The 25,312-nt window shown below is 45.2% G+C and overlaps 1 protein-coding gene across 2 annotated transcripts in view; it reads left to right on the top strand.

Moving 5' to 3' along the window:
* Nucleotides 1-25,312, top strand: part of RNF126 (ring finger protein 126) — a 78,631-nt gene that overhangs the window by 45,463 nt on the left and 7,856 nt on the right. Inside the window, exons 7-9 of one of the 2 annotated variants that reach the window (XR_011321614.1) lie at nt 10,230-10,323; nt 14,407-14,522; nt 20,627-20,864. Coding sequence is in view for 1 of the 2 variants with exons in the window: in XM_069767834.1 (XP_069623935.1) it covers nt 10,230-10,323; nt 14,407-14,522 (210 nt within the window). In the remaining variant the exon portion in view is untranslated. The remainder of the gene's footprint in view (nt 1-10,229; nt 10,324-14,406; nt 14,523-20,626; nt 20,865-25,312) is intronic. The other variant, XM_069767834.1, reaches the window with a different exon arrangement.

The raw sequence follows: 25,312 nt of genomic DNA, 5'->3' as shown, positions 1-25,312 counted from the left end.
CTAAAGGCTTCCCTGCTACGCAGTTTTATCATGTGATCACCTGATCATGTGATCACCTCAGCGTTATGTCTAATCACTTTATCAATGCCATAGAATCGAAAATATGAAATACTTTTAACAATTTTTCTACGATTAAATGCATTGGTTTTACCTGGAGCTGGACCTTCTCCTTTGGTCTCAGTGAGTGTTGGGTGTCAGCTGTGAGAATCACCCATGTATGTATGTATGTATAGTGGGGAAAATAAGTATTTAATATATTTTGCAAGTTTTCCCACCTACAGAGACTGGTGAGGTCTGTAATTTTTATTGTAGGTACACAATTGTGAGAGACAGACACTTTAAGAACAATCCAGACTGTTATTATTTATATAGCACCATTCGAAAATCACATTGTATGATTTTTACTAGTGATGAACGAATATACTCGATACTCCAAGTATTTTTTTATTTTTTTTTGTGCTCGGAGTTTTTATTTTTCTTGCTGCAGCTGAATGAATTACATCTGTTAGCCAGCGTAAGTACATGTGGGGATTCCCTAGCAACCAGGCAACCCCCACATGTACTTATGCTGGCTAACAGATGTAAATCATTCAGCTGCAGCAAGAAAAATTTAAACTCAGTTAGCCAGCATAAGTACATGTGGGGGTTGCCTGGTTGCTAGGGAATCCCCACATGTACTTACGCTGGCTAACAGATGTAATTCATTCAGCTGCGGCAATAAAAACTAAAACTCCGAGCACAAAATAGTACTTGGAGGACCCCCGAGCATGCTCAAAATCTCGAGTAACGAGTATATTTGCTCATCACTAATTTTTACATAATTTGCATTTTATTGCATGAAATAAGTATTTGATACAATAGAAAAACAGAACTTAAAGGGACCCTGTCACCCCCAAAATGGATGTTGAGCTAAGCCCATCAGCATCAGGGGCTTATCAACAGCATTCTGTAATAATGCTGTAGATAAGCCCCCGATGTAACCTGAAAGATGAGAAAAAGAGGTTAGATTATACTCACGTGGGCGGTCCGAACCGATGGGCGTTGCGGTCTGGTCCGGCGCCTCCCATCTTCTTACGATGACGTCCTCTTGTCTTCATGCCACAGCTCCAGCGCAGGTGTACTTTGTCTGCTCTGTTGAGGGCAGAGCAAAGTACTGTAGTACGCAGGCGCTAGGAAAGGTCAGAGAGGCCCTGCGCACTGCAGTACTTTGCTCTGCCCTCAACAGAGCAAAGTACACCTGCGCCGGAGCCGCAGCGTGAAGACAAGACGAGGACGTCATCCTATGAAGATGGGAGGCCACGGACCGGACCGCGACACCCATCGGACAGGACCGCCCCTGGGTGAGTATAATCTAACCTCTTTTTCTCATCTTTCAGGTTACATCGGGGGCTTATCTACAGCATTACAGAATGCTGTAGATAAGCCCCTTATGCCGATGGGCTTAGCTCAGCTTCCATTTTGGGGGTGACAGGTTCCCTTTAATATTTGGTACAAAAACCTTTGTTTGCGATTAGAGGTCAGACGTCTCATGTAATTCTTGACTAAGTTTGCATACACTGCAGCAGGGATATTGGCTCACTGTTCCATACAGATCTACTCCAGATATTTCAGGTTTTACAGCTGCCGCTGGGCAACATTGAGTTTCAGCTCCCTCCAAATATTTTCTATTTGGTTCAGTTCTGTAGACTGGCTAGGCTTCAGTACCTTGAAATGCTTCTCACAGCGCCACTCCTTAGTTGCCATGGCTGTGTATTTCAGGCCATTGTCATGCTGGAAAACTGAGCCACGAACCATTTTCAGTGTGCTTACTAAGGCTAGGTTCACATTGTGTTAACTGCAGCCTGTTCAACACATGCTTTAAAGGGCTGCTGTTAACGCAAGTGCCGACATTCCATCGCGCTAGTACAGATAGAGCAAGCAGATGCTCTATCTGCGCTAGCAGTGACGGACCCAGAAACGCTGCAGCCCGCGTCCCAGGGTCCGTCACTTAATGACGGCACATCGCTAGCGCACGCCCATTGTGGGCATGCGCTAGCGATGCGTCCCAACATAGGAATTAATGGCGACGTTAACGGACCGCGTTATGCCGTGGTGTAATGTAGTCCGTCTAACGGACACCTGCAATGCAATATGAACCCAACCTAAGGGAAGGAGGTTGTCTGCCAAAATCTCACGATGCATGACCCCATCCATCCTCCTCTCAATACGGTTCAGGCGTCATGTCCCCTTTGCAGAAAACCACCCCAAGGTATGATTTTTTTTTCCCCCCACCATGCTTCACCATTAGGATGGTGTTTTTGGGTCTGGACTCATCCTTCTTCCTCCAAACACAGCGAGTGGAGTTGATGTCAAAAAGTTTTATTTTGGTCTTCTCTGACCATATGACCACTTCCCATGTCTCGTCTGTATATGCATTAACGAAGTACAAACGGGCCTGGACATCTGGCGTGAGCAGGGGGACCTTCCGTGCCCTGCAGGATTTTAATCCACGAAGGTGTAGTGTTACTAACGGTAATGTTTGAAACTCCGGTCCCAGCTCTCTTCAGGTCATTTGACCAGATCCTCCAGTGTAGTTCTAGGCTGAGTCCTGACCTTTCTTGGAATCGTCCTTACTCCACGAGGTGAGATCCTGCATGGAGCTCCAGACTGAGGAAGACTGTCATCTTTGTTGCTTCCATTTTCTAAAAGTTGTGCCAACAGTTGTTGTCTTCTCATCAAACTGCTTGCTTATTGCCCTGTATCAATGGTGTAGTTCAAAATTACAACGAGAAACGGGAAAAAAATTCAAAGTGCTGTGAAATTTCCAAAAAAGTGCAAATCCACAATTTTTTTTATTTTTTTTTTACCATGTTCATTAAATGCTAAAACTGACCTGCCATTATGATTCTCCAGGTCATTACGAGTTTACAGACATAAAACATGTACCGTATATACTCGAGTATAAGCCGACCCGAGTATAAGCCGACCCCCCCCCCCCTAATTTTGCCACAAAAAACTGGGAAAACTTATTGACTCGAGTATAAGCCTAGGATGGGAAATGCAGCAGCTACCGGTTAATGTCAAAAATAAAAATAGATACCAATAAAAGTAAAATTAATTGAGACATTATTATTATTATTATTATTATTATTATTATACATTTTTATAGCGCCATTTATTCCATGGCGCTTTACATGTGAATACGGGGCAAATATAGACAAATACATTAAACATGAGCAGATAACAAGGCACACGAGTACATAAGGAGGGAGGACCCTGCCCGCGAGGGCTCACAGTCTGCAGGGGGTGGGTGAGGATACACTAGGAGAGGGAAGAGCTGGCTGTACGGCTGTTCAGTAGGTTGAGGATCACTGCAGGCATCAGTAGGTTAAGTGTTTTTGAATATCCATATTGAATCAGGAGCCCCATATAATGCTCCATACAGTTCATGATGGGCCCCATAAGATGCTCCATATTAAAATATACCCCATATAATGCTGCACAAAGGTTAATAATGGCCCCATAAGATGCTCCATAGAAACATTTGCCCCATACAATGCTGCATAAAGGTTGATGGCCCCATGAGATGCTCCACACATTATGGCCCCATGAGATGCTCCACACATTAGGGGCCCCATGAGATGCTCCATACATTATGGCCCCATGAGATGTTCCACACATTATGGCCCCATGAGATGCTCCATACATTGTGGCCCCATGAGATTCTCCACACATTAGGGTACCAATGAGATGCTTCACACATTATGCCCCATAAGATGCTCCTCGTATATGCCCCATAAGATGCTCCTCGTATATGCCCCATAAGATGCTCCATACATTTGCCCCATTTGCTGTTGCTGCGATTAAAATAAAAAAAAATCATACTCAACTCTCTTCGCTCAGGCCCCCGGCACTTGCGATAGTCACCTTCCACGTTCCATCGCTGCGCACTGCTCTGTCTTCCATCCTCTGCACTGACTGTTCAGGCAGAGGACGGCGCGCACACTAATCGCGTCATCACGCCCTCTGACCTGAACAGTTACAGCCAGAGGCCGGAAGACAGAGCAGCGCGCAGCGATGAAACGTGGAAGGTGACTATCGCGCAATGCTCCCCCCTCCCCTGATAGTCACCTGCTCCCGGCGCGGTCCCTGGCAGGGTCTCACTGTCAGATGGTCTCCGGGAGCCGGCGGCATCATCTTGTGTTCAGCGGTCATGTACCGCTCATTAGAGTAATGAATATGCGTGCATATTCATTACTTTAACCTTCCTCTAGTGTTAGGGTCGTGACCGACCCGTTTTAGGTTTTAAATGCATACAAATTCTACATAAATTTGTTTATTGCATCCAGACTTTTTGACTTTTTCAGGAACTTATTGTTAAACAACAAAATACAATAAAATAAAATCAATTTCGACCCAGGTCTAATAAAAGGGTAAAAAAACAATAATATGTCCCAAAACTGAACTCATAAACACAATATAAACCAACAGCCCACAGCCAGCTCTACCTCCAACAACTTGAGTTAGGGATATGTCCAGGCATGTATGGCCAAATCTGCTTAGAGTTGGTACTTTGCAGAGTATAGTTTATATTATTGTCTTGAGGTTCATTTGACAATATTTTTATATTGTAAATGAAGGGTATGCTCTCAAATGAAAGGCATATGATGCTGCACAAAGGTTAATAATGGCCCCATAAGATGCTCCACACATTAGGGACCCCATAAGATGCTCCATACATTATGCCCCATAGGATGCTCCATACATTGTGGCCCCATGAGATGCTCCACACATTAGGGGCCCCATGAGATGTAAAATCTGTTTGTCACTGATTTGAGACTGGGATGGAGGTAAACCTTCCAATAAGACGACAATGACCCAAAGCATACTGCTAAAGCAACACCTTAGTGGATTAAAGGGAACCTGTCAACAGTATTGTGCACACTAACCTACAGATAGTATCAGGTTGGGACGTTATACTGATTAAGGCTGGTTTCACACTTGCGTTGGGCAGAGCTGCGGAGGGCTGCGTAGTTCCTCCGTTAAGCCCTGTCCACTGCCACACCTCTTCCGTTCAGCTCCACCTACATCGGCATGCGTCCTGCGTACCTATCTTTAACATTGGGTACACAGGCCATGCGAATGTATGCGATGCCTACGCATTCGTCGTTTTGATGCTGCGCCGACCGCAACAAAATGCAACACGTACCACCACCAGCCCTCAGGTAAGATACCTTAAATTAGGACAATAACACAAACCCCCCATCTCATAAAAATCTTTTTTCTCTGTCCCCCATGACGGAACCACGCAGAGAGGGGATCCGCCCACCAAGGACAGGAAACCTACAGATAAAAAGGCGGTACCTCTCTCCTGCATCAGTTTGGTTTCCTGTCCTTGATGGGGAACCTGCTGCAGTCTCACCTCAGATCGTCGTTGGAATTCCGGGGCCAGTCAGACCGGTTCAAGCAGCGGGGGTCCCCTGCTTCGGCTGGCATGGTCACCCGAAGCACCGCTGCTGGGATCAGTAGGTCTCTGGGGTGCGCGGGGAGCAGTAGCAAGGACGCTGCTGCTCCTAAAAAGAATCCTCACAGCCGTTCAAGTAGGAGCTTCCAGGATGATCTGTCACACTCCGGACCGACCAGGAGCTCCGAAAACACCACGAGGGGTCCCTCCTGGTGTAGGTGCGCGGGCAATGAACGCCACATTATCATGCCGGAAAATGGCGGCAGCACGAGCCTCCTGAGCATAGCACCTCGGGATGAGGTAATGCGCAAGCGTGGGATGACGCACCCGCGTGCGCGCACAGCTTAACGGCCTTTCCTGGGCTGACGATGCGCATGCGCAAGGAATTACGTTCCGGTCACATATTACTTAAAGGGGGTCGCCACGCTGACTGGTTGCTCTAATGGAGTCCATCCAGTGCTCCCCAGCGACAATGAGCGACCCAGAACCGCAGGGATTGCCAGTGCCGCAGCAGCAGCAGAAACACCGACCGCAGGGGAAAGGAGACCCTCATCGCCAGCAGTGTGGAACAGGGGCACGGTCAGGATCCCAGCACAGCAAGGACTCTAGTGCAGAGTCCGGAGCAAAGGAACATCCTATAGTAGATATGAATCGTCTGCAGCCGGCACTAAGAGGTACACGAGGTGGTGAGTGATCTCCGTGAATGCTCCGGCTAATAGAGCCTACTCTTTTCTTTTGCTTGTCTTCTTTAGGGAAAGAAAAGCTCAGGGAAATCCAAACACAGAATCTGTGCACTTTGTAAAGAAGTTCTACCTACCACATGGGAAAATAGACTATGTAAATCATGTATAAAGTAAACCCTCTGTGAAGGGCTTCCCGGGTTCGCTACAGAACTCAAATCGTTAATCAAAACCCAGGTGGAGGATACCTTTAAATCTCTCCACGAGGGTAGAAAACGTAGAAAAATCAGACACAAATCCCCTATCTCTGATTCTAGTGACACAACGGGGAGATTAGTTCGGACTCTTCTAATTCTTCATCATCATCATCATCTTCTTCACCAGGGGGCCGTAGTTGCTTCCCATTAGAAGAAACAGATTCCCTGGTTAAGGCCATCAGAAGCAGTCAGAAGCACCATGGGACTGACTGATTCTCATCCCAAAAAATCAGTCCAGGATATTATGTTTGGGGGGCTTGAGCAGAAAGAGTATTTCCGCTCAATGGCAAAATGCAGACTTTAATTAATAAAGAATGGAAAAAACCTAAAAGGAAGGCCTTGCCTACTCCCAAAAGGAAATATCCTTTCGAGGACCCAACATGCTCCTTTTGGGGGAAAAAGCTCCCAAATTGGATGTAGCCATTGCTAAGGCATCAAAAAAGTTTGCCCTACTATTGGAGGATATGGGGGTTTTAAAGGACCCCGTAGACAAAAAAGCGGATGCTTTTCTAAAAAGTTCCTGGGAAGCAGCCGGAGGGAGCTGAAACCAGCAGTAGCCGCGGCTTGCACTTCCCGCTCTCTGATGGTGTGGCTGGACCAGCTAGAATCTCAGCTTAAGGGGAAAACATCCAGAGACCGCATATTAAATACCTTGCCAGTAATGAAAGGGGCGGCTGCTTTCCTGGCTGATGCGTCAACAGATTCAGATCAGGCTGGCAGGAAGTTTTCTCCAAAGCGGCCAGAAGAGCTCTCTGGCTCAAATGTTTGCCTGGAGACCTCCAAACGAAATCAAAACTTGTAATATTCCCTGTGAAGGAGAATTTCTAATTTGGCTCCACTCTGCATGATATCCTGGAAAAGGCAGGGGATAAGAAAAAATCCTTCCCCATCCTTGCATATCCATTCTACAAAAACGTCCCTTTTGGAACAAGAGATTTAACCGTAGGAAACCCCCTAGAACTCAGGACAGATGGGAAGATGAAAAAGAATAAGAATAAGGGGTTTATATTCAACAAAAGCCCCACTGATACTAAAAAAAAAACCCCTCCCAATGAACTTTTGCCCCGGGTGGGAGGAAGATTGTCCCTCTTTTTCTCAACCTGGGAAAAGAGAACCAGCAGCGACTGGATTCTAGATTTGACAAGATCGGGACTAAAGCTCAAATTTCTCACTTTTCCTCAGCCATTCTTCCTGATAACTTCACCGCAGGAGCGAATAGCTCTGGAACAGGAAGTCACCGTATTGCTAAGCAAAGGGGTTCTTCTGGAAGTCCCTCCCCAAGAAAAGAGGAAAGGGTTTTAGGCTGGAGTCACACTAGTGAGTTTTACGGACGTATGAATGCAGAAAATACGTCCGTAAAACACGCCTAACAAACGTCCCAATTATTCTCTCTGCCCCTGCTCCTATCTGCCGTATTTTACTGATCAGTATTATACGGCTTTCTACGGCCGTAGAAAATCGCAGCATGCTGTGTTTGTTACCATATTGCGCAAAAAAATACACCAATGAAAGTCTATGGAAGCCAGAAAAATACTGATTACACACGGACCAGCAGTGTGACTTGCGAGAAATACGCAGCGGTGTTAGAGAGAAAAGCCGGCAATTCAGTGCGGTGTACAGTAAAATCACACTGACAGCTTACAGTAGAATAGGTAGAATAAATGTGTACACATAGAATAGGTATATATATGTCAGTGAGACACATATATGTATATATATTATTACTTCATACAGCGCTAGATGGCTTTAAAGCCGGTAATTCAATTACTGGCTTTTGCTATCTCCTTCCTAAACCCGACATGATATGAGACATGGTTTACATACAGTAAACCATCTCATATCACCTTTTTTTTTGCACATTAGTAGTGTGGAATGTTAGTAGTGTGTATATGCAAAATTTGGCCATTCCAGCTATTAAATTAAAGGGTTAAATGGTGGGAAAAAATGGCGTGGGCTCCCGCGCAATTTTCTCCACCAGAGTAGTAAAGCCAGTGACTGAGGGCAGATATTAATAGCCTGGAGAGGGTCCACGGTTATTGCCCCCCCCCCCCCCCCTTCCTGGCTAAAAACACCTGCCCCCAGCCACCCCAGAAAAGGCACATCTGTAAGATGCGCCTATCCTGGCACTTGGCCACTCTCTTCCCATTCCCGTGTAGCTGTGGGATATGGGGTAATGAAGGGTTAATGCCACCTTGCTATTGTAAGGTGACATTAAGCCAAATTAATAATGGAGAGGCGTCAATTATGACACCTATCCATTATTAATCCAATACTAGTAAAGGGTTAAAAAAAACACAAACACATTATTAAAAATTATTTTAATGAAAAAATCACAAAGGTTGTTGTAATATTTTATTCTACGCTCAATCCACTCACTGAAGACCCTCACTGCGCCTGCCCCACACAGTAGTACACAGCGCAGGCGCCGGATTTCAAGCGAAAACAGCGCAGAGGGGGTGGCGCCCGGAGCCCCTGAATATTTGAGTGACGGCTGTGTGGCGTTTCAAGCAGGGGGGTGAGGACCTGCATCCCTGGCGAAAGACAGGTATTTTGGAGAAGTAATAAAACGCTTTATTTTGGGAATACATGCACCAAAAACTAAAAGAGCCACTTTGTTAGAATGCAGCATTACTGCTGCATAAGGTGGCTCTTTTTTAGTTTATAACGGCTGGAGGGGGTGACAGTGGCCCTTTGAATTTAGTTCTCACAGCCCTAACTAACCCCCCCCCCCCCCTTTGAACCCTTAGAAGAGGCTCCCTTAAGGATCCTGTCCTTCAAAACCTCCCTTTTGGTAGCCCTTACCTCAGCCCGAAGGGTTAGTGACATACAAGCCTTGTCAGCCGGCCCACCCTTTACGCAAATCTTAGATGACAGGGTGGTCATAAAAACAGACCCGGCTTATCTACCAAAAGTAGCTTCCTGGTTTCATAGATCTCCCTTTCCCCCTTTCCCCCTTCCCTTTCCCCCTTCAATCCCGCCCACCAGTGACCCATCACATGATGATATTTTTATTTTTACCAAACTTTGGAATTTAAAAAAAATAAAAATTAAATAAAGAACCTATACATATTTGGTGAACTTGTAATGACCTGGAGAATCCTCATAATGGCAGGTCAGTTTTAGCATTTGGTGAACATGGTAAAAAAAAAAAAAATGGAATTGCACTTTTTTTTTTTTTTTGCAATTTCACTGTAATTTCTTTCTTGTTTTCCAGTACACAATATGTTAAAACCAATGGTGTCGTTCAAAGGTACAACTTGTCCCACAAAACACAAGCGCTCACGTGGCCATATTGACCAAAAAATAAAAAGTTATGGCTCAGGGAAGAAGAGCAAAAAAACGTTGTGTATAGGGTTAAAAAAAATAAAATAAAAAATTGCAAATCCTTATATAGCTAGGTCAATGGAAAAATAAGTTATGAGTTTTGGAAGTATAAGGCTACGTGCACACGTAGGAAATGTGGTGCAGAATTTTCTGCACTAAATCTGCATCTGCAGATTTGATGCAGTTTGTGCAGTACAATGTAAATCAATGTGAAAAAAAAAAAGCTGTGCACATGGTGCAGAAAAATCTGCGCAGAAACGCTGCAGAACTGCACAAAAGAAGTGACGTGCACTTCTTTGAAATCTGCAGCGTTTCTGCGCAGATTTTTCTGCACCATGTGCACAGCTTTTTTTTTTTTCACATTGATTTACATTGTACTGTAATAAATCACAGTGCAGTTCTGTACCAATTCTGCACTAAATCTGCATCATGTGCACATACCCTAAAAGGGAAAAAGCAAGACTTTGCTCAAGAGAGAATGATGTTCAATAATAAGGATTTATATTTTTACTGTGTTTAAATTAGTTGCTTAACCAGTTTGAAAACACTGGACCACCTCCTGCTGACAACGAGAAGATCCAAGCCCTTCCTACAGTCCAAGTAACAGATGAACATGTGGGTGAGTGCGAGTTGTTACCCTTTTTAAAAAAAAAAAAAAAACCCATTTATGTTCAAATGTCTGTGTCTACGTTCACATGTTTGTAGGCCAAAATCAGAAGTGAAACAATCAGAGGAAAGGTATAAAGGAAACACATTTGCCACTTCTGTATTTATCACCCACTCCTGGTCTTGGCTTAGAAATACTGAAGTAAAATACTGACCAAATGCTGAACGTGTGACCATGGCCTAAGTCTGGATTCAGACAGGCATTTTATTAGTCTGTACAAAGACCATAATGCCCAAACTGACCACTACTTTCCTAACCTGAACTTACAGCCTTATAAAGACACATGAGGCTGATGGTTCAAGTTGAGTGATGTGTACCATGAAAGGCACCTTTCTAAACCCTGCCTAGGGCTGAGTTACCACTAGAATATTTCATGGTCCTTATACATACAGACATACTCGATGAAACTGTAAGTCTGTGTCGGAGAACCGTGGTCAGACTTGGCATTGTGTTCTGTATACACACCTTGAAATACTCATGGTGAGTTCTGAAAGCCCACAAATGTTATTGTCAGACAACAACTTTTAAAAGACTACTAGAAGGTTCTTCGTACACCCTGCAGCCTCTTCATTTTTTTTTTTTTTTTTTTTTTTTGGGACTTGAAATTGCGTAGTACAGCTGGAGCAGACACGCAAGGGTCAGATGCTTAAGGCCGGCGTCATACTACATCGTAATACAGACCGATGCTATGCAATAAAAAAAGCACATAGCACTCAGACCAATGGTAATCTATGGGGCAGCTCCTATCATCCGTTGTTTTCTCGGTCGTATTATACGTGCGTACGAAATCGCAGCATGCTGCGATTGTCACCATATTACGCCTGAAATATGCCAATACAAGTCTATGGGTTGGAGGAAAAACTCACACACCACACGGACAATCAGCGTGACTTGCGAGAAATACGCAGCTCTATAGAAAGGTCGGCAATTCAGTGTGGTGTACATTAAAATCACTCTTGACCGGTTAAAATAGAATAGAGTAAATATCTACACATTGTGTGTGTGTGTGTATATAATATATATATAATATATATAATATTATTATTATTATTTTTTTTATTTATTTTTTTTTTATTTATTTTTTTTTTTCCCAAAAGTTTGGACACCTTTTCATTTAAAGATTTTTCTGTATTTTCATGACTATGAAAATTGTACGTTCACACTGAAAGCATCACAACACACGTGGAATTATGTAATTAACAAAAAAGTGTGAAACAACTGAAAATATGTCTTATATTCTAGGTTCTTCAAAGTAGCCACCTTTTGCTTTGATAACTGCTTTGCACGCTCTTGGCATTCTCTTGATGAGCTTTAAGAGGTAGTCACCGGGAATGGTCTTCCAACGATCTCGAAGGAGTTCCCAGAGATGCTTAGCACTTGTTGGCCCTTTTGCCTTCACTCTGCGGTCCAGCTCACCCCAAACCATCTCGATTGGGTTCAGGTCTGGTGACTGTGGAGGCCAGGTCATCTGGCGTAGCACCCAATCACTCTCCTTCTTGGTCAAATAGCCTTACACAGCCTGGAGGTGTGTTTGGGGTCATTGTCTTGTTGAAAAATAAATGATGGTCCAACTAAGCGCAAACCGGATGGGATAGCATGCCGCTGCAAGATGCTGTGGTAGCCATGCTGGTTCAGTATGCCTTCAATTTTGAATAAATCCCCAACAGTGTCACCAGCAAAGCACCCCTACACCATCACACCTCCTCCTCCATGCTTCATGGTGGGAACCAGGCATGTAGAGTCCATCTGTTCACCTTTTCTGCGTCTCACAAAGACACGGTGGTTGGAACCAAAGATCTCAAATTTGGATTCATCAGACCAAAGCACAGATTTCCACTGGTCTAATGTCCATTCCTTGTGTTCTTTAGCCCAAACAAGTCTCTTCTGCTTGTTGCCTGTCCTTAGCAGTGGTTTTCTAGCAGCTATTTTACCATGAAGGCCTGCTGCACAAAGTCTCCTCTTAACAGTTGTTGTAGAGATGTGTCTGCTGCTAGAACTGTGTGGCATTGACCTGGTGTCTAATCTGAGCTGCTGTTAACCTGCGATTTCTGAGGCTGGTGACTCGGATAAACTTATCCTCAGAAGCAGAGGTGACTCTTGGTCTTCCTTTCCTGGGGCGGTCCTCATGTGACCCAGTTTCTTTGTAGCGCTTGATGGTTTTTGCCGCTGCACTTGGGGACTCTTTCAAAGTTTGCCCAATTTTTGGGACTGACTGACCTTCATTTCTTAAAGTAATGATGGCCACTTGTTTTTCTTTACTTAGCTGCTTTTTTTTTTTGCCATAATACAAATTCTAACAGTCTATTCAGTAGGACTATCAGCTGTGTATCCACCAGACTTCTGCACAACACAACTGATGGTCCCAACCCCATTTATAAGGCAAGAAATCCCACTTCTTAAACCTTACAGGGCACACCTGTGAAGTGAAAACCATTCCCGGTGACTACCTCTTGAAGCTCATCAAGAGAATGCCAAGAGTGTGCAAAGCAGTCATCAAAGCAAAAGGTGGCTACTTTGAAGAACCTAGGATATAAGACATTATTGCAGTTGTTTCACACTTTTTTGTTAAGTATATAATTCCACATGTGTTAATTCATAGTTTTGATGCCTTCAGTGTGAATGTACAATTTTCATAGTCATGAAAAAACAGAAAAATCTTTAAATGAGGTGTGTGTGTGTATGTATGTATGTATATATATATACACACACACACACACACACACACACACACACACACACACACACACACACACACACACACACACACACACTATTGTTTTTACGAATGTTTGAGCCCATGGGTCCATTTTGCAAGCCAGCAAGAAAATCTCGCTGTACGGATTACACACGGATACTTTTTGGAGAAAAAAAATCGCATCCTCGCATTGAATACAGCTGACATACGGATCACTGTTCATGAACATTTCTGCATATCTCTGCCATAAAAAAAACGACCGTATTTTTATACGTTAGGTGTGACGCCGGCCTTACTGTATCACTTATTCTGCGGATAAGTGCTCGGCTATGATTGTGAATCAACCCCTCTAAGGCTAAGTTCACAGTAGGTATTTTTGCAGCGTTTTTCTATACAAAGTTTCACCTGCGTTTTACAGTACCAGCAAATTCTGAGATTTCAGAAATCTCATGCACTCAGCTTGGTTTTTGTTATCAGTAGGTTTTTTTTTTTTGTTTGTTTTTTTTTTAACTACATAAAGGAGCATGTCACTACTTACAGTGTTTTTCACCGATTGAAATGAATGGGTGGTAAAAACAATGGCATCAGGTTTTGCTGCTTTTTTTTTGTGCCAAAACCTGATTCTGTAGAACAGGATTTTTCTTCCAACACTAAACTTTATCAGCATGCACAAGAGACAAATCTAGCATGCCAAATCCGCAGCAAATAACGCAAGAAAAACCTGTTTTTTTTCTGCAGTTTCTTTCCCGCCAAGAGATCCACTTTTGCTGCAGAAAACGCTGAAAAAAAGCCTAATGTGAACTTACCGTTAGGCTTTCTTATGCCCTTTTTAATGGTTACTATAAAAAGGTATTTTGTTTAGCAATTGACAGCATTGGACATCAAATATATATTTTTTATAAGATAATGGGCAAATAGGAACAAGTGTTCTGCACCTTTGTCCCTTATTGCTGCAGCACATGCATAATACTTATATGGCACTGATGGACCCTAACTATGATTGCACAAAATGATAAATAAAATAATTGTGCTTCCCTTTTTTTCTTTTTATAGCAGCTGCTCATACCTTTTTAAAACTATACTTGCCAGTGATTTAACAAAACTCTGCAACATTTACCATGCTGACTAGTACATGGCTCATAGGTAAAAGATACTCCTCTTCTGCATTGCGCAGCACTAATGTATGATATCCATAAAACACTTCAAAGTACAGATTGTCAGTGTTTTGAACAAGTGTTCATTGTACATGCTGGTATTTATACAGCTTCTAAATAGGTGAGATTGATCTTTGAATACTTGTTTGTTTTTTAAAGTTGTGCTTATGTTTCTGTACTCCCCAGGATCTGGATTGGAATGTCCGGTATGTAAGGAGGATTATACAGTTGGCGAAAATGTGAGGCAGCTTCCTTGCAATCACTTATTTCATAATAACTGCATCATCCCCTGGTTAGAGCAGGTCAGTATGAAATACATTTCCTTCTCCTTTTTTATTAGATGTACCACAACATGATTTCCACTGGCTGGCTGAACACAACAGTGATATAGCTGTGCAGATGAGCTACATCTGTCATATCTTGTTCCACATTTCCAGGACAGACTGGAAAGATCTGCAAATTAATAGGACTTTGTCCATGTCAGTGGTTGTTATAACAAAATCCTAATATATTGATTGGACACATACAGTAGTCTACAACCAATTGTTAAAATGCAAGGGTTTTATTTTGTAAAATAAATTTCATAGAACTAAAATAAAGTGGTTCCCTATACACACACTTTTTTGAATACCCAGTTGAAGTACCCTTTGAACTTATGACAGCATTCAGCCTTTTTGAGAAGGAGTCTATCAGCATGGTACATGTAGAAATGGAAGTCTTCGACAAATTTGGGGTGTTACTGCAATGAAGAATGGGCAGACTTTGAGGGCATCTTCTATGTACAACCCTCTTTAGGTCACGTACAAGTTTTCAATTGGATTGAGGTTTGGGTCATTCTAAAACTTTGATAATCTTCTCGCAAAGCCATTCTTTTATTGAGATGGCAGTATGCTTACGTCATTGTCATACTGAAAGGTGGGGAGTGCGGGTGATTTATCTCCATGCTCCTCTGTACTCCAGGCACTGCACGTCCTGCTCTGTCTCCGCCTCCTCACACACAGACCCTGTGATCTCCGGTAAGCTGCATTCACAGCCTGCCTCTCTCTCTCTGCCATACAATGTATCTCTCGCCTCCCTCCACAATGCCTGGCCATTCTCTGCAGACCTGGATCTCCTCCTTCTTATCTTATGGAGGGATGAGTCACAGACAGCTCTGCTCAGATAATGCTGCTCCATACACACCAGATGTCTTCACTTTTCCTCCAGTCTACCATGCTGCTTAGCCCACTGTGTTCTGCTTTTTTGTAAACTCTGTAGCTGTGTTTCTGATGCAGTAACTGCTGGGCAATCACACACAAAATGGCTCTGCCCTGTGATGCTGCTCTTCATTCTGCCCCAGGGATATTAGACCACCCAAAAGGCGAGGGAAATGGTGATGTCAGCAGTTACTGCCCCAATTTTCCAGCAAAGAGTAAAGCTGGTAAGTCTTACTATAGCTGCTTGAGGTCTAAAACGGAAAATGCTCCCCCTAGTGGTCAATATATATATATATATATATATATATATATATATATATATATATATATATATATATATATATATATATATAGTAAGAAAATATATAATATTTTTCATGTAGAAATGTTTGCAGACAGTGCAAACATTGCATTAATACATTTTATTTACTATTTTAAGCTTAATTTCACAAAAAAACAAAACTACAAAAAAAACTGGTGGCACCTTCTCTTTAAGGTTTTGATACAAAATCGGCTGATGTTTGGAACTCTTTACACTCCCCCTTGATAATATTTCCAGTTCTAACTGTCACAAATAATGCTGCATTCACTATATTTCAATGTGGGCATGGTGTTTTTGATAATGCACTGTGTTGACTTTGCGCCTAACGTTTCTTTTGGAATTATTGCCAAAAGTTCAACCTTGTTCTCATCAGATCTGTACACATTTTGAAATAAACATTTGGAAGACTTGATGTAGGTTTTTATAAAACATAGCTGGGCTTAGATGGGGTTTTTTTTTTTTTGTTTTATTTTAATTTTTTTTTTTTTTCCCAAGAAAATGCTTGTCTTGTCATACCCCCACAGGTCAGGCATATAAAGAATATGGGGATTGTTTCCACATGCAGTACACAACCAATACTTGCCAGAAATTCCTGCAGTTCCTTTAAGCTAAGTGCACACGTTGCAGAATTGCCGCAGAAAATTCTGTGCCTCCTGCCGCAGGAATATCGCATGCAGAATTGGCGTGCATATTCCCGCAGAAAACTAGCGTTTTGCAAGCATAATTGCCTTGCAGAATGCTAGCGTTTTCCAAGCGATCTGTAGCATCGCTTGGAAAACTGATTGACAGGTTGGTCACACTTGTCAAACAGTGTTTGACAAGTGTGACCAGCTTTTTACTATTGATGCAGCCTATGCCGCATCAATAGTAAAAGATAGAATGTTAAAAATAATTAAAAAAAAAAAAAACTCACCTACCGCAAACAGCCGATCATCTCGGCGCCTTCCGTTCCTATAGATGGTGTGTGTGAAGGACCTTCGATGACGTCGCGGTCATGTGACGTGACATCATCGCAGGTCCTTCACACACCATCTACAGGAAGGGAAGCGGCCGCATGCAGCACTGAGGGGCAGGAAGACTCCGGGGGCCATCGAAGGCGAGTATATCACGATTTTTTTTTTTATTTTAATTAATTTTTTTTTTTTTTTTTTTTTTTTTACAATTATATGGTGCCCAGTTCGTGGAGGAGAGTCTCCTATCCTCCACCCTGGGTACCAACTTGCACATGATCTGCTTACTTCCCGCATGGAGGGCATAGCCCCATGTAGGAAGTAAGCAGATCAATGCATTCCTAGGTGTGCGGAATCCCCGCGATTCCGCAAATTTAATTAACATGCTGCGTTTTTTTCTGGAATGCGAATCCGCTCAGGAAAAAAAATGCAGCATGTGCACAAAAAATGCGGATTGCATTCTATTAAATAGGATGCTTAATGTGAGCGTTTTTTTTGGCGGTTTTATACCGTTTTTATAGTGAAAAACAGCGAAAAAAAACCGTGAAACATCTGCTATGTGTGCACACAGCCTAAATGTTGCTGTAGGCCTCTTGGAAAATTTTCTTGTATTTTCAGCATTTTTTGAGGGACATCCAGTTCTAGGTAATGTCACTGTTGTGACAAATTTAAGCTACTTCATGATTGCAGTCTCCACAGTGTTCCATAGTCTAATGCCTTGGAAATTGTATTGCCCTCTTCTGACTGATAACTTTCAACAATAAGGTCCTATGCTGTGGTCCGTAGACAGATAAGAAAATGGCTAGGAAATCCTACTAACGGCTACATCTTATGTGAGGTTAATCGGAATCCCTTTTAAAGAGTATCTATCGTTTTATTTCATAAATGAATAGCACACGTGAAAATGAGAAACTTTTGTAATATGTTATCAGAGAAATTAGCATCTTTCTCCCCCTGGACTGATCTTTTATTCTCAAAATGCTCAGTTCTGCAGCAAAAATTGTATGTGAAGACGGATTGATACATTACTAAGATAGGAGATAAGTTACTACAGACAAGATTCCACGTAAAGGGGAGGAAGCAAGAGCTAAAAGCGAACCGCTCCCCTGTTTTCGAGCGAATCTTATCCATAGCGAATGTCCTCTCCGATCTCAGTAATGTAACCCACACTCACTGAATACACATTTTACTAGAGAATTGAGAATTATGAAAATAAGATCAGTCCCAGAGGAGATAGATGCATGCTTCATTGATAAGATATATTACAAAGTTTCTTATGTTCATGAGTGCTGTTGATCTACAAAATTAAAATCTACCCACTCTTTAAAAGATGGCAGCAGTGTACTGACTACTATTTAACATAAGCTTAAATGTGATTGACTAATTTTTAACACAAGCACACCTCAAATTATTTGAGGGTGTTTACACTTTTATGCAAGCCACATAATTTTATTTTTGTTGGTTGCTTCTAGGTTTTCTCCTTTGCCTCATTGGGGGACACAGGACTGTGGGTGTATGCTTCTGCCGCCAGGAGGCTGACACTAAGTAAACATAAAAAAAAAAAAAAAAAAAAAAAAAAAAAAAGTTTAGCTACTCCTCCGTCGTACACACCCTGGCACGGGCCGAAGGCAAACCCAGTTTATGCTTAGTGTCTGAAGGAGGCACAGGTCTGATTTTCAGACTCTCCATATTTCTTCTCTTCACATGGAAATGAGACAGGGGCGACAGACCCTTTTGAAGGGGTCCGATCTCTCCAAACCAACAACAGGCGAGCATGTGGAGTGTCGCCTCCACGTATCCTTTCCCGCAACGTGGGACTCGTTGCCGGACTCAGCCCTGACCTCCCTAAGGTAACGAAACCCTAGGCTGTACAGGTGCATATGTAGTGTCTGTGCGGCCTCCACTGCATCACCAATGCGTAGACAGTGGTGATATAAAGGAGGCGGATGGTCCCTCTCCTCATCCCCTGAAGGGAAGATGGAGTTAGGGTGCCTGCACCGTCCTTTCTAACAGCCCCCCTTTGACCTTAAGCTCCATCGTGTGGTGGGGGGGCTGGGAGGGTTCCTGCAGCAGCAGCATCCCGGGAACAGCGGGCGCTGCGTTTTTTTCTGCCGTTGGCAGCGCCACTCCGCAGGGATCCCGGCGCCTGTTCACCTCTTTATCGTCGGGCAGGTCAGGATACATTTTTGGGCCAAGCGTCTGCCGAGGCAGGCCGCGGTCGGAAGTCCTGCCCCTTCCAGTTGCGTCATCGGCCGGCGGGTCCTGCCTCCCTCTCCCTGCCAAACGCTGGGGGAGAGAAAAATCTAGGCCCCGGCCTCTGCCGTTTTAGGCCATGGGCGGAAGTCCTGCCCCTTCCGGCCGTGTCATCGGCTGTAGGCGCTGCCCCCCGCAACCCCGCAGTTAACATGGGAAGGGGGGGGGGGGGTGGATTTAGGCCGGCTTCAGATCCCCATAGGCCGTGGACTGAAAACTCTGCCCTTTCCGGCGGGACCACCCACCAAGGAAGCGCTCCTTTTTAAGGAAACAGCGCGGTTGCGTCGCGCTGTGACAGGTTCCACAGGACGGACGGGGACACAGGACTGGGGTAAGTTCTACTCTCCCCAGCCTGACAGCTGCCATATCTGTTTTTTTGCAGCATATCTAAAACACTGTTTATAGCATCAGCATGGTCACCATGTCTAGAAGGACCAAGTCTCACACGGTTTTATACACTGCATGTGTAGCCTGTCGTTCCACTTTTCTGCATGCCCAGAGTAATCGTCTGTGAGGCCTGTGATTCCAAACACGCTCAGAAACCCTCCCCTGCCACTCGGGCAGAAACTGTAGTTTCTCCCCCGGTATGGGTCACGTCCTTGTCGCAATCTATGACGTCCCTAACCAAGGCAATCGAGTCCCTCCAAACCCCAGCTGAGGCCAGGGACAGCGATTTTTCTACCTTGGTGAGGTCTTCCGACTCACTGGAACCTCCGGCCTGCAGGGGCCGTGCTCTTACTAGGCAGACACGGGGAAGCGAACCCATACAGCATCTCCCGCGGTCCATCAGGTGCATCTGCATCCTTCAGTTCCGCCTGTCGTTCACACTCACCAGTGGAGGTTAGTGAACATGGTTCAGACTACGATTCTGAAGGGTCCCTCGATTTTGAGGCACCTGATTATCAGGAGTCAGTAGACAGCCGAATTGAGGGCGTCAACCAAACCTTGGGTATAGAGGACGAATCTACCTTGGCCTCGGGTCATGAGGCATCATGCAAGAAGATCAAGCAGCCTCATAGGGTGTTTTCCACTCACCCTGAGTTTGAGGACTTAGTCCAACATCAGAGAGCATCCGGACAGGCGGTTCTCGGGACAAGAGGCTCTAAATACCAGATCCCCTGAGCTGCGTAAGAAGTGGGCAGAATCCCTGTTGGTAGATCCACCGGTGTCTCGTTTGGCCTCCAACACAGTTATCCCTTCCCAACGGTTCCTCTATTAGGGATCCAACTAATCGGCTCATAGAAAGTTTGGCCCATTCAGTTTTCGAGGCTTCAGGTTCGGCCCTCTCGCCCTCTTTTGCGGCGACTTGGGTAGCTAAGGCCATGATGTTTTGGTCAGAATCTTTAACTAAGGCTCTACAGGAGAGGGACCTACCGGCGGAGCGGACGCAGATGTCAAATCAGATAGCTCTAGCTAAGAGCTACCTGATTAATGCATCTTTGGATGCAGCGAATGGTGCGGCATTAGCTGACACAAACACAATTGCCATTAGACGGGCCCTTTGGTTGAGAACATGGCGGGCGGATTCTACCTCGAAAAAATCCCTTACAACTCTCCCCTATCAAGGTGGTCGATTTTTATTTGGGGAAAAACTGGATCAGCTCATTTCTGATGCCACATGGGGGGGGAAAAGCAATTTTCTCCCACAGCAAAAGATTAAACAACCCTTTTGTTGCAATTTTCAGGCTCGTTACAAATCCTTTCGGAACTCCAGGTGGACCCCAGTGTCAAACCCCGCTGTCCCAGGTCGACCTAATCAGGACAGAGATCATCAGATCTCCTACAGGGCCAACCCGTTGGGAAGAATGTGGTTCCAGCTACCAAGGTCAAGGGGATCTAGGTCCCATAGGTTTTCGTCCAAATGAATGGAGGCAGCCATCTACTCTTGTTTCATCAGTCCTGGCTCACGGTGGTTCACGACAGGTGGGTAAGGGATCTAGTGTCCTCAGGGTACAAAATAGAGTTTCTCAGTCTCCCCCCATGCCGGTTCTTTCCTTCCCATGTTCCCTGCTCAGAATCCCAGGTACAAGCCTTGTTCAGAACTGTAGAATCCCTTCGGCTCCGCGGGGTCATCACTCCAATCCCGAAGGAAGAGCGATCTCAGGGGTTTTATTCCAACCTGTTTAGAGTTCCAAAAAAAGACTAAACTTTTCAGGTCCAGAATGAGCCTTACAGATCAAACAGGTTTGTCAACATTCGTCACTTTCGAATGGAATCTCTCCGGTCAGTCATTGCGACAATGGAAAATTCTTAGCCTCAATAGATATTCAAGATGCTTATCTTCACATTCCCATATTCCCTTCGCATCAAAAATTTCTACGTTTTGCCATAGGCAACCTACATTTTCAGTTCAGCCTTACCTTTCGGGCTTTCCACTGCACCCAGGGTGTTTACAATGATCATGGCAGCATATGCCATATCTAGACAACCTCCTATTCAGGGGGCAGTCTTTTCGAGCCTGCTAGTAAAATGTCAACATTACCCTGGATACTCTTTCTAGTCTAGGGTGGCTGGTGAATCTAAAGAAATCGTCCCTTGTACCATCTCAGAAAATCTCTTTTATAGGGATGATCTTCAACACCTCACAAGGGTTGACAATCCTACCCCGGGACAAGGTCCTGACCCTCTGAAAAGAGGTGAGGATCCTTCGCTGGCCGACCTACCATACAATCCGGTTCTGCATGAGGGTTTTTGGAAGGATGGTGGCAGCAATGGAGGCAGTACCTTTTGCGCAATTCTATCTCTGTCCTCTCCAACATGCACTGTTGGCAGCATGGTACAACAATCTGTATTCTCTCAACATAAGTTGCAGTCTGACAGGCTCTTGCATGGTGGTCAATGAGCCCTTCTCTACGACGAGGGAAACCCTTTTCCCCAGCCCATTGGCTTGTAGTCACGACAGATGCCAGTATTCTCGGTTGGGGAGCAGTGTTTTGCCACCACACCGCACAGGGACGCTGGTCCTCGCGGGAGTCAACCCTCCCAATCAATCTATTGGAGATTTGGGCGATTCAGCTGGCGCTGCAACATTTTCATCATCTTCTAGCAGGCCGCCCTGTCCGGATTCAATCGGACAATGCCACAGCGGTGGCCTACAGAAATCATCAAGGGGGTACCCGCAGCAGGGCAGCCATGCACAAGGTAAAACAGGTTCTCGAGTGGGCCGAAAAGAACCACTCTGATTTCGGCAGTCCACATTCTGGGCGAGAAAAACTGGGCTGCGGATTTTCTCAGTCGTCAGGGCCTTGCATCCGAGGAGTGGTCTCTCCATCCCGAGGTGATTCAGCAAATATTTCATTAATGGGGGAACCCCGGACGTGGACCTGATGGCTTCTGGAATGAATGCCAAGGTACCCAAGTTTGACGCCCGGTATCGAGATCCACAGGCTATCGCCGTGGACGCGTTAGTTCTACCTTGGAACCAGTTTCGTCTCCCATACCTGTTTCCCCCTCTGGCACTGCTCCCGAAGGTAGTCAGGAAGATCAAGACAGAGGGAGTTCCAGCAATCCTTGTTGCTCCAGATTGGCCTCGTCGGTCATGGTACGCAGACCTAGTGCAGATTCTCACCGAGGTTCCTTGGCGGCTTCCAGAACACCCAGATCTACTATCTCAGGGCCCGATCTACCACCAGAACTCGGGGGTCCTGTATTTAACGGCCTGGCCATTGAATCTTGGATTCTGACGCAGGCCCGGGTTCTCACAAAAGGTTGCCACTACCATGATTAGTGCCCGCAAATCCGTCTCAGCACGTATTTATCATCACACCTGGAAGGTTTTCTTTTCATGGTGCAAAGCATGGGCTTCCCCCACTACGTTACTCCATTCCTAACATTCTTGCTTTCTCTATCCCCATGATGGCACCACGGAGAGAGGGGTCCGCCCCCAGGGACAGGAAACCTACAGATGAAAAAGGGCGTACCTCTCTCCCACATCAGTTGGTTTCCTGTCCCTGACGGGGAACCTACAGCACGTACCTGAAGGATTCTTCGTGGGATTCCAGGGAGCTGGCCGGTCGGTTCCTGACAGGGGGCGCCCTGTCATGCCTGGATCCAGCAGGTTTTTCTCCCCCCTTTTTCTTCCGACCCTGAAGCACCACCGCTGGGGTCGGCGGGCCCTATGGGTGAGTGTAGCAGGGGGAGGCAGTGAAGAGGTTCGAGCCTGCCTTCCCCGTGAAAAAAAAAAAAAAGGGGAGGAAAGAGGCAGGTGACGGCGGTCACCGATATAGCCTCTGTACCGCTGAACGGTACATGGAGGTAGCGGCGGCTACGCTACCATGAGGGGCACAGGAGCGCTAGAGCGCGCAAATGCGGCCATGGCACCGCCGGACACCGCCGCCTAAACCGGAAGTGCGGGGGGCAGCAGGACGGGGGCGGAACGATAGAACGCGCGCACAGGCGTCCCCGATAATATCCTCCCTATGGGGCGCCTGTGCCGCGAACCGGAAGTGACGCGCGCGCATGCGCAGATTGCCGCTTCTACCGGCGGCAAATTTAAAAAGAGCGTTCCCTAAGGGAAAAGCGTGGAAAAAACCTCCTCGTTGCTAAAAACGCAGAGTGGAGCCACTATGAGCGATAAAGAGCAGCAAGAGGCACAGGAGTGTGCGCAATCATCGCCTGAGCAAGTACAGGTACAGCGGCACCCGCGCTCACAGCATCAGCGCAAGGGAAACGCTCCTTCCCAGCAGCGCAGCAGCAGCGGACGCTCAGGGTCACAACGCAGCAGAGTCTCTGAAAAAACTACGCGACCGGTGACGAATCCAGCAGATATAGTCCCGAGGCCAGAGACTGTTTCTCTTATTCACTAAGGGTGAGTGATCTACGTGAAAGTAATAATGTAATACGTGATTACTCTTTCTCCTAGGGAAGAAAATGTACAGACAAATCAAAGCACAAAGTGTGTGCGATATGTTTGGAAGAGCTACCTTCCTCCTGGGAAAAAAAGCTATGCGAATCTTGCATAGAAAAAACCATTCAGGAGGAATCCCCGGCGTTCGCATTAGACCTGAAAACACTAATAAAAAATCAGGTGGAGAGTGCCCTCAAAGGCATTAAAATCCCGAAGAAAAAACATAGATCAGGTCATAAGTCCCCTGAATCTAGCATAGAAGAATCAGAAAGTGAAACATCTGACTCTAACGATTCGTCGACATCCGAGACCTCTTCACTATCATCAGAGGGGAGACGCAGTTGCTTCCCCATCGAAGAGACACACACTGGTGAAGGCCATCAGAACGACCATGGGTCTGGTAGACGAACGTCCTAAAAGAACAGCACAGGACATAATGTTCAGCGGATTAGAACAAAAGAAAAGACGAGTATTTCCAATAAATGAGAAAATTCATTCTTTGATCAAGAAAGAATGGAAAAAACCGGATAAAAAAGTTCTCTTGACCCCCAAGAGAATACCCGTTCGATGACCCAGCCTGCTCATCCTGGAGCAAGGCACCCAAACTGGATGTGGCCATAGCAAAGGCCTCTAAAAAATTTGCCCTGCCCTTCGAGGACATGGGCACTCTAAAGGATCCGATGGACAAAAAAGCAGACTTTCTTAAAAAACTCCTGGGAAGGAGCAGGAGGTGGTCTAAAACCAGCCATCGCAGCCACCTGTACGGCCCGTTCCTTAATGGTATGGCTTGAGCACTTGGATTCCCAACTAAAGGGGAAAGTTTCAAGAGAAACAATCCAGAAGTCCGTGTCCATGATGAAAGGGGCGGCAGCCTTTTTGGCGGACGCTTCGGTGGACTCAGCGAGATTAGCAGCCAGATCGGCCTCTTTCTCAAACGCCGCAAGACGTGCCCTGTGGCTAAAGTGCTGGCCGGGGGACTTGCAAACAAAGACCAAGTTATGCTCAATACCTTGCGAAGGTGAATTTCTGTTCGGATCAACATTGGACGACATCCTCGACAAAGCAGGAGATAAAAAGAAATCTTTCCCCGGGTTCCCTAACCAGTCATATAGGCGTTCCTTTCGGAACAGAAAGTTCATGCGGAGAAGACCCCCAAAAGGGAATAAAGACGGATGGGAAGACAGAAGGAACAAAAACAGGGGCTTCTTGTTCAACAAACCCCCCCTTCCAGATAATAAAAAATCTCAATGAAGGTACTCCCCGGGTCGGAGGGAGACTAGCCGAGTTTCTTCCAGCCTGGGAAAGAATTTCAAACAGTCCTTGGATTCTAGGTATTATACGAGAAGGCCTCAAATTCAAATTTCGTATCCCTCCCGGCAACTCCTTCATGATAACGTCTCAAAAACAATCACACGAACAGTCAGCTCTCCAGAAGGAAATTCTGAACCTAATCCAGAAAGGTGTATTGCAAGAAGTCCTATACCAGGAAAGAGGCCTCTCGTCCTCCGCAAGAAACCGGACGGAT

Source organism: Ranitomeya imitator, chromosome 1 (genome assembly GCF_032444005.1).
Source record: "Ranitomeya imitator isolate aRanImi1 chromosome 1, aRanImi1.pri, whole genome shotgun sequence".
In the NCBI taxonomy this organism is placed as follows: domain Eukaryota; kingdom Metazoa; phylum Chordata; class Amphibia; order Anura; family Dendrobatidae; genus Ranitomeya; species Ranitomeya imitator.
This window is presented reverse-complemented; position numbering and strand designations above follow the sequence as displayed.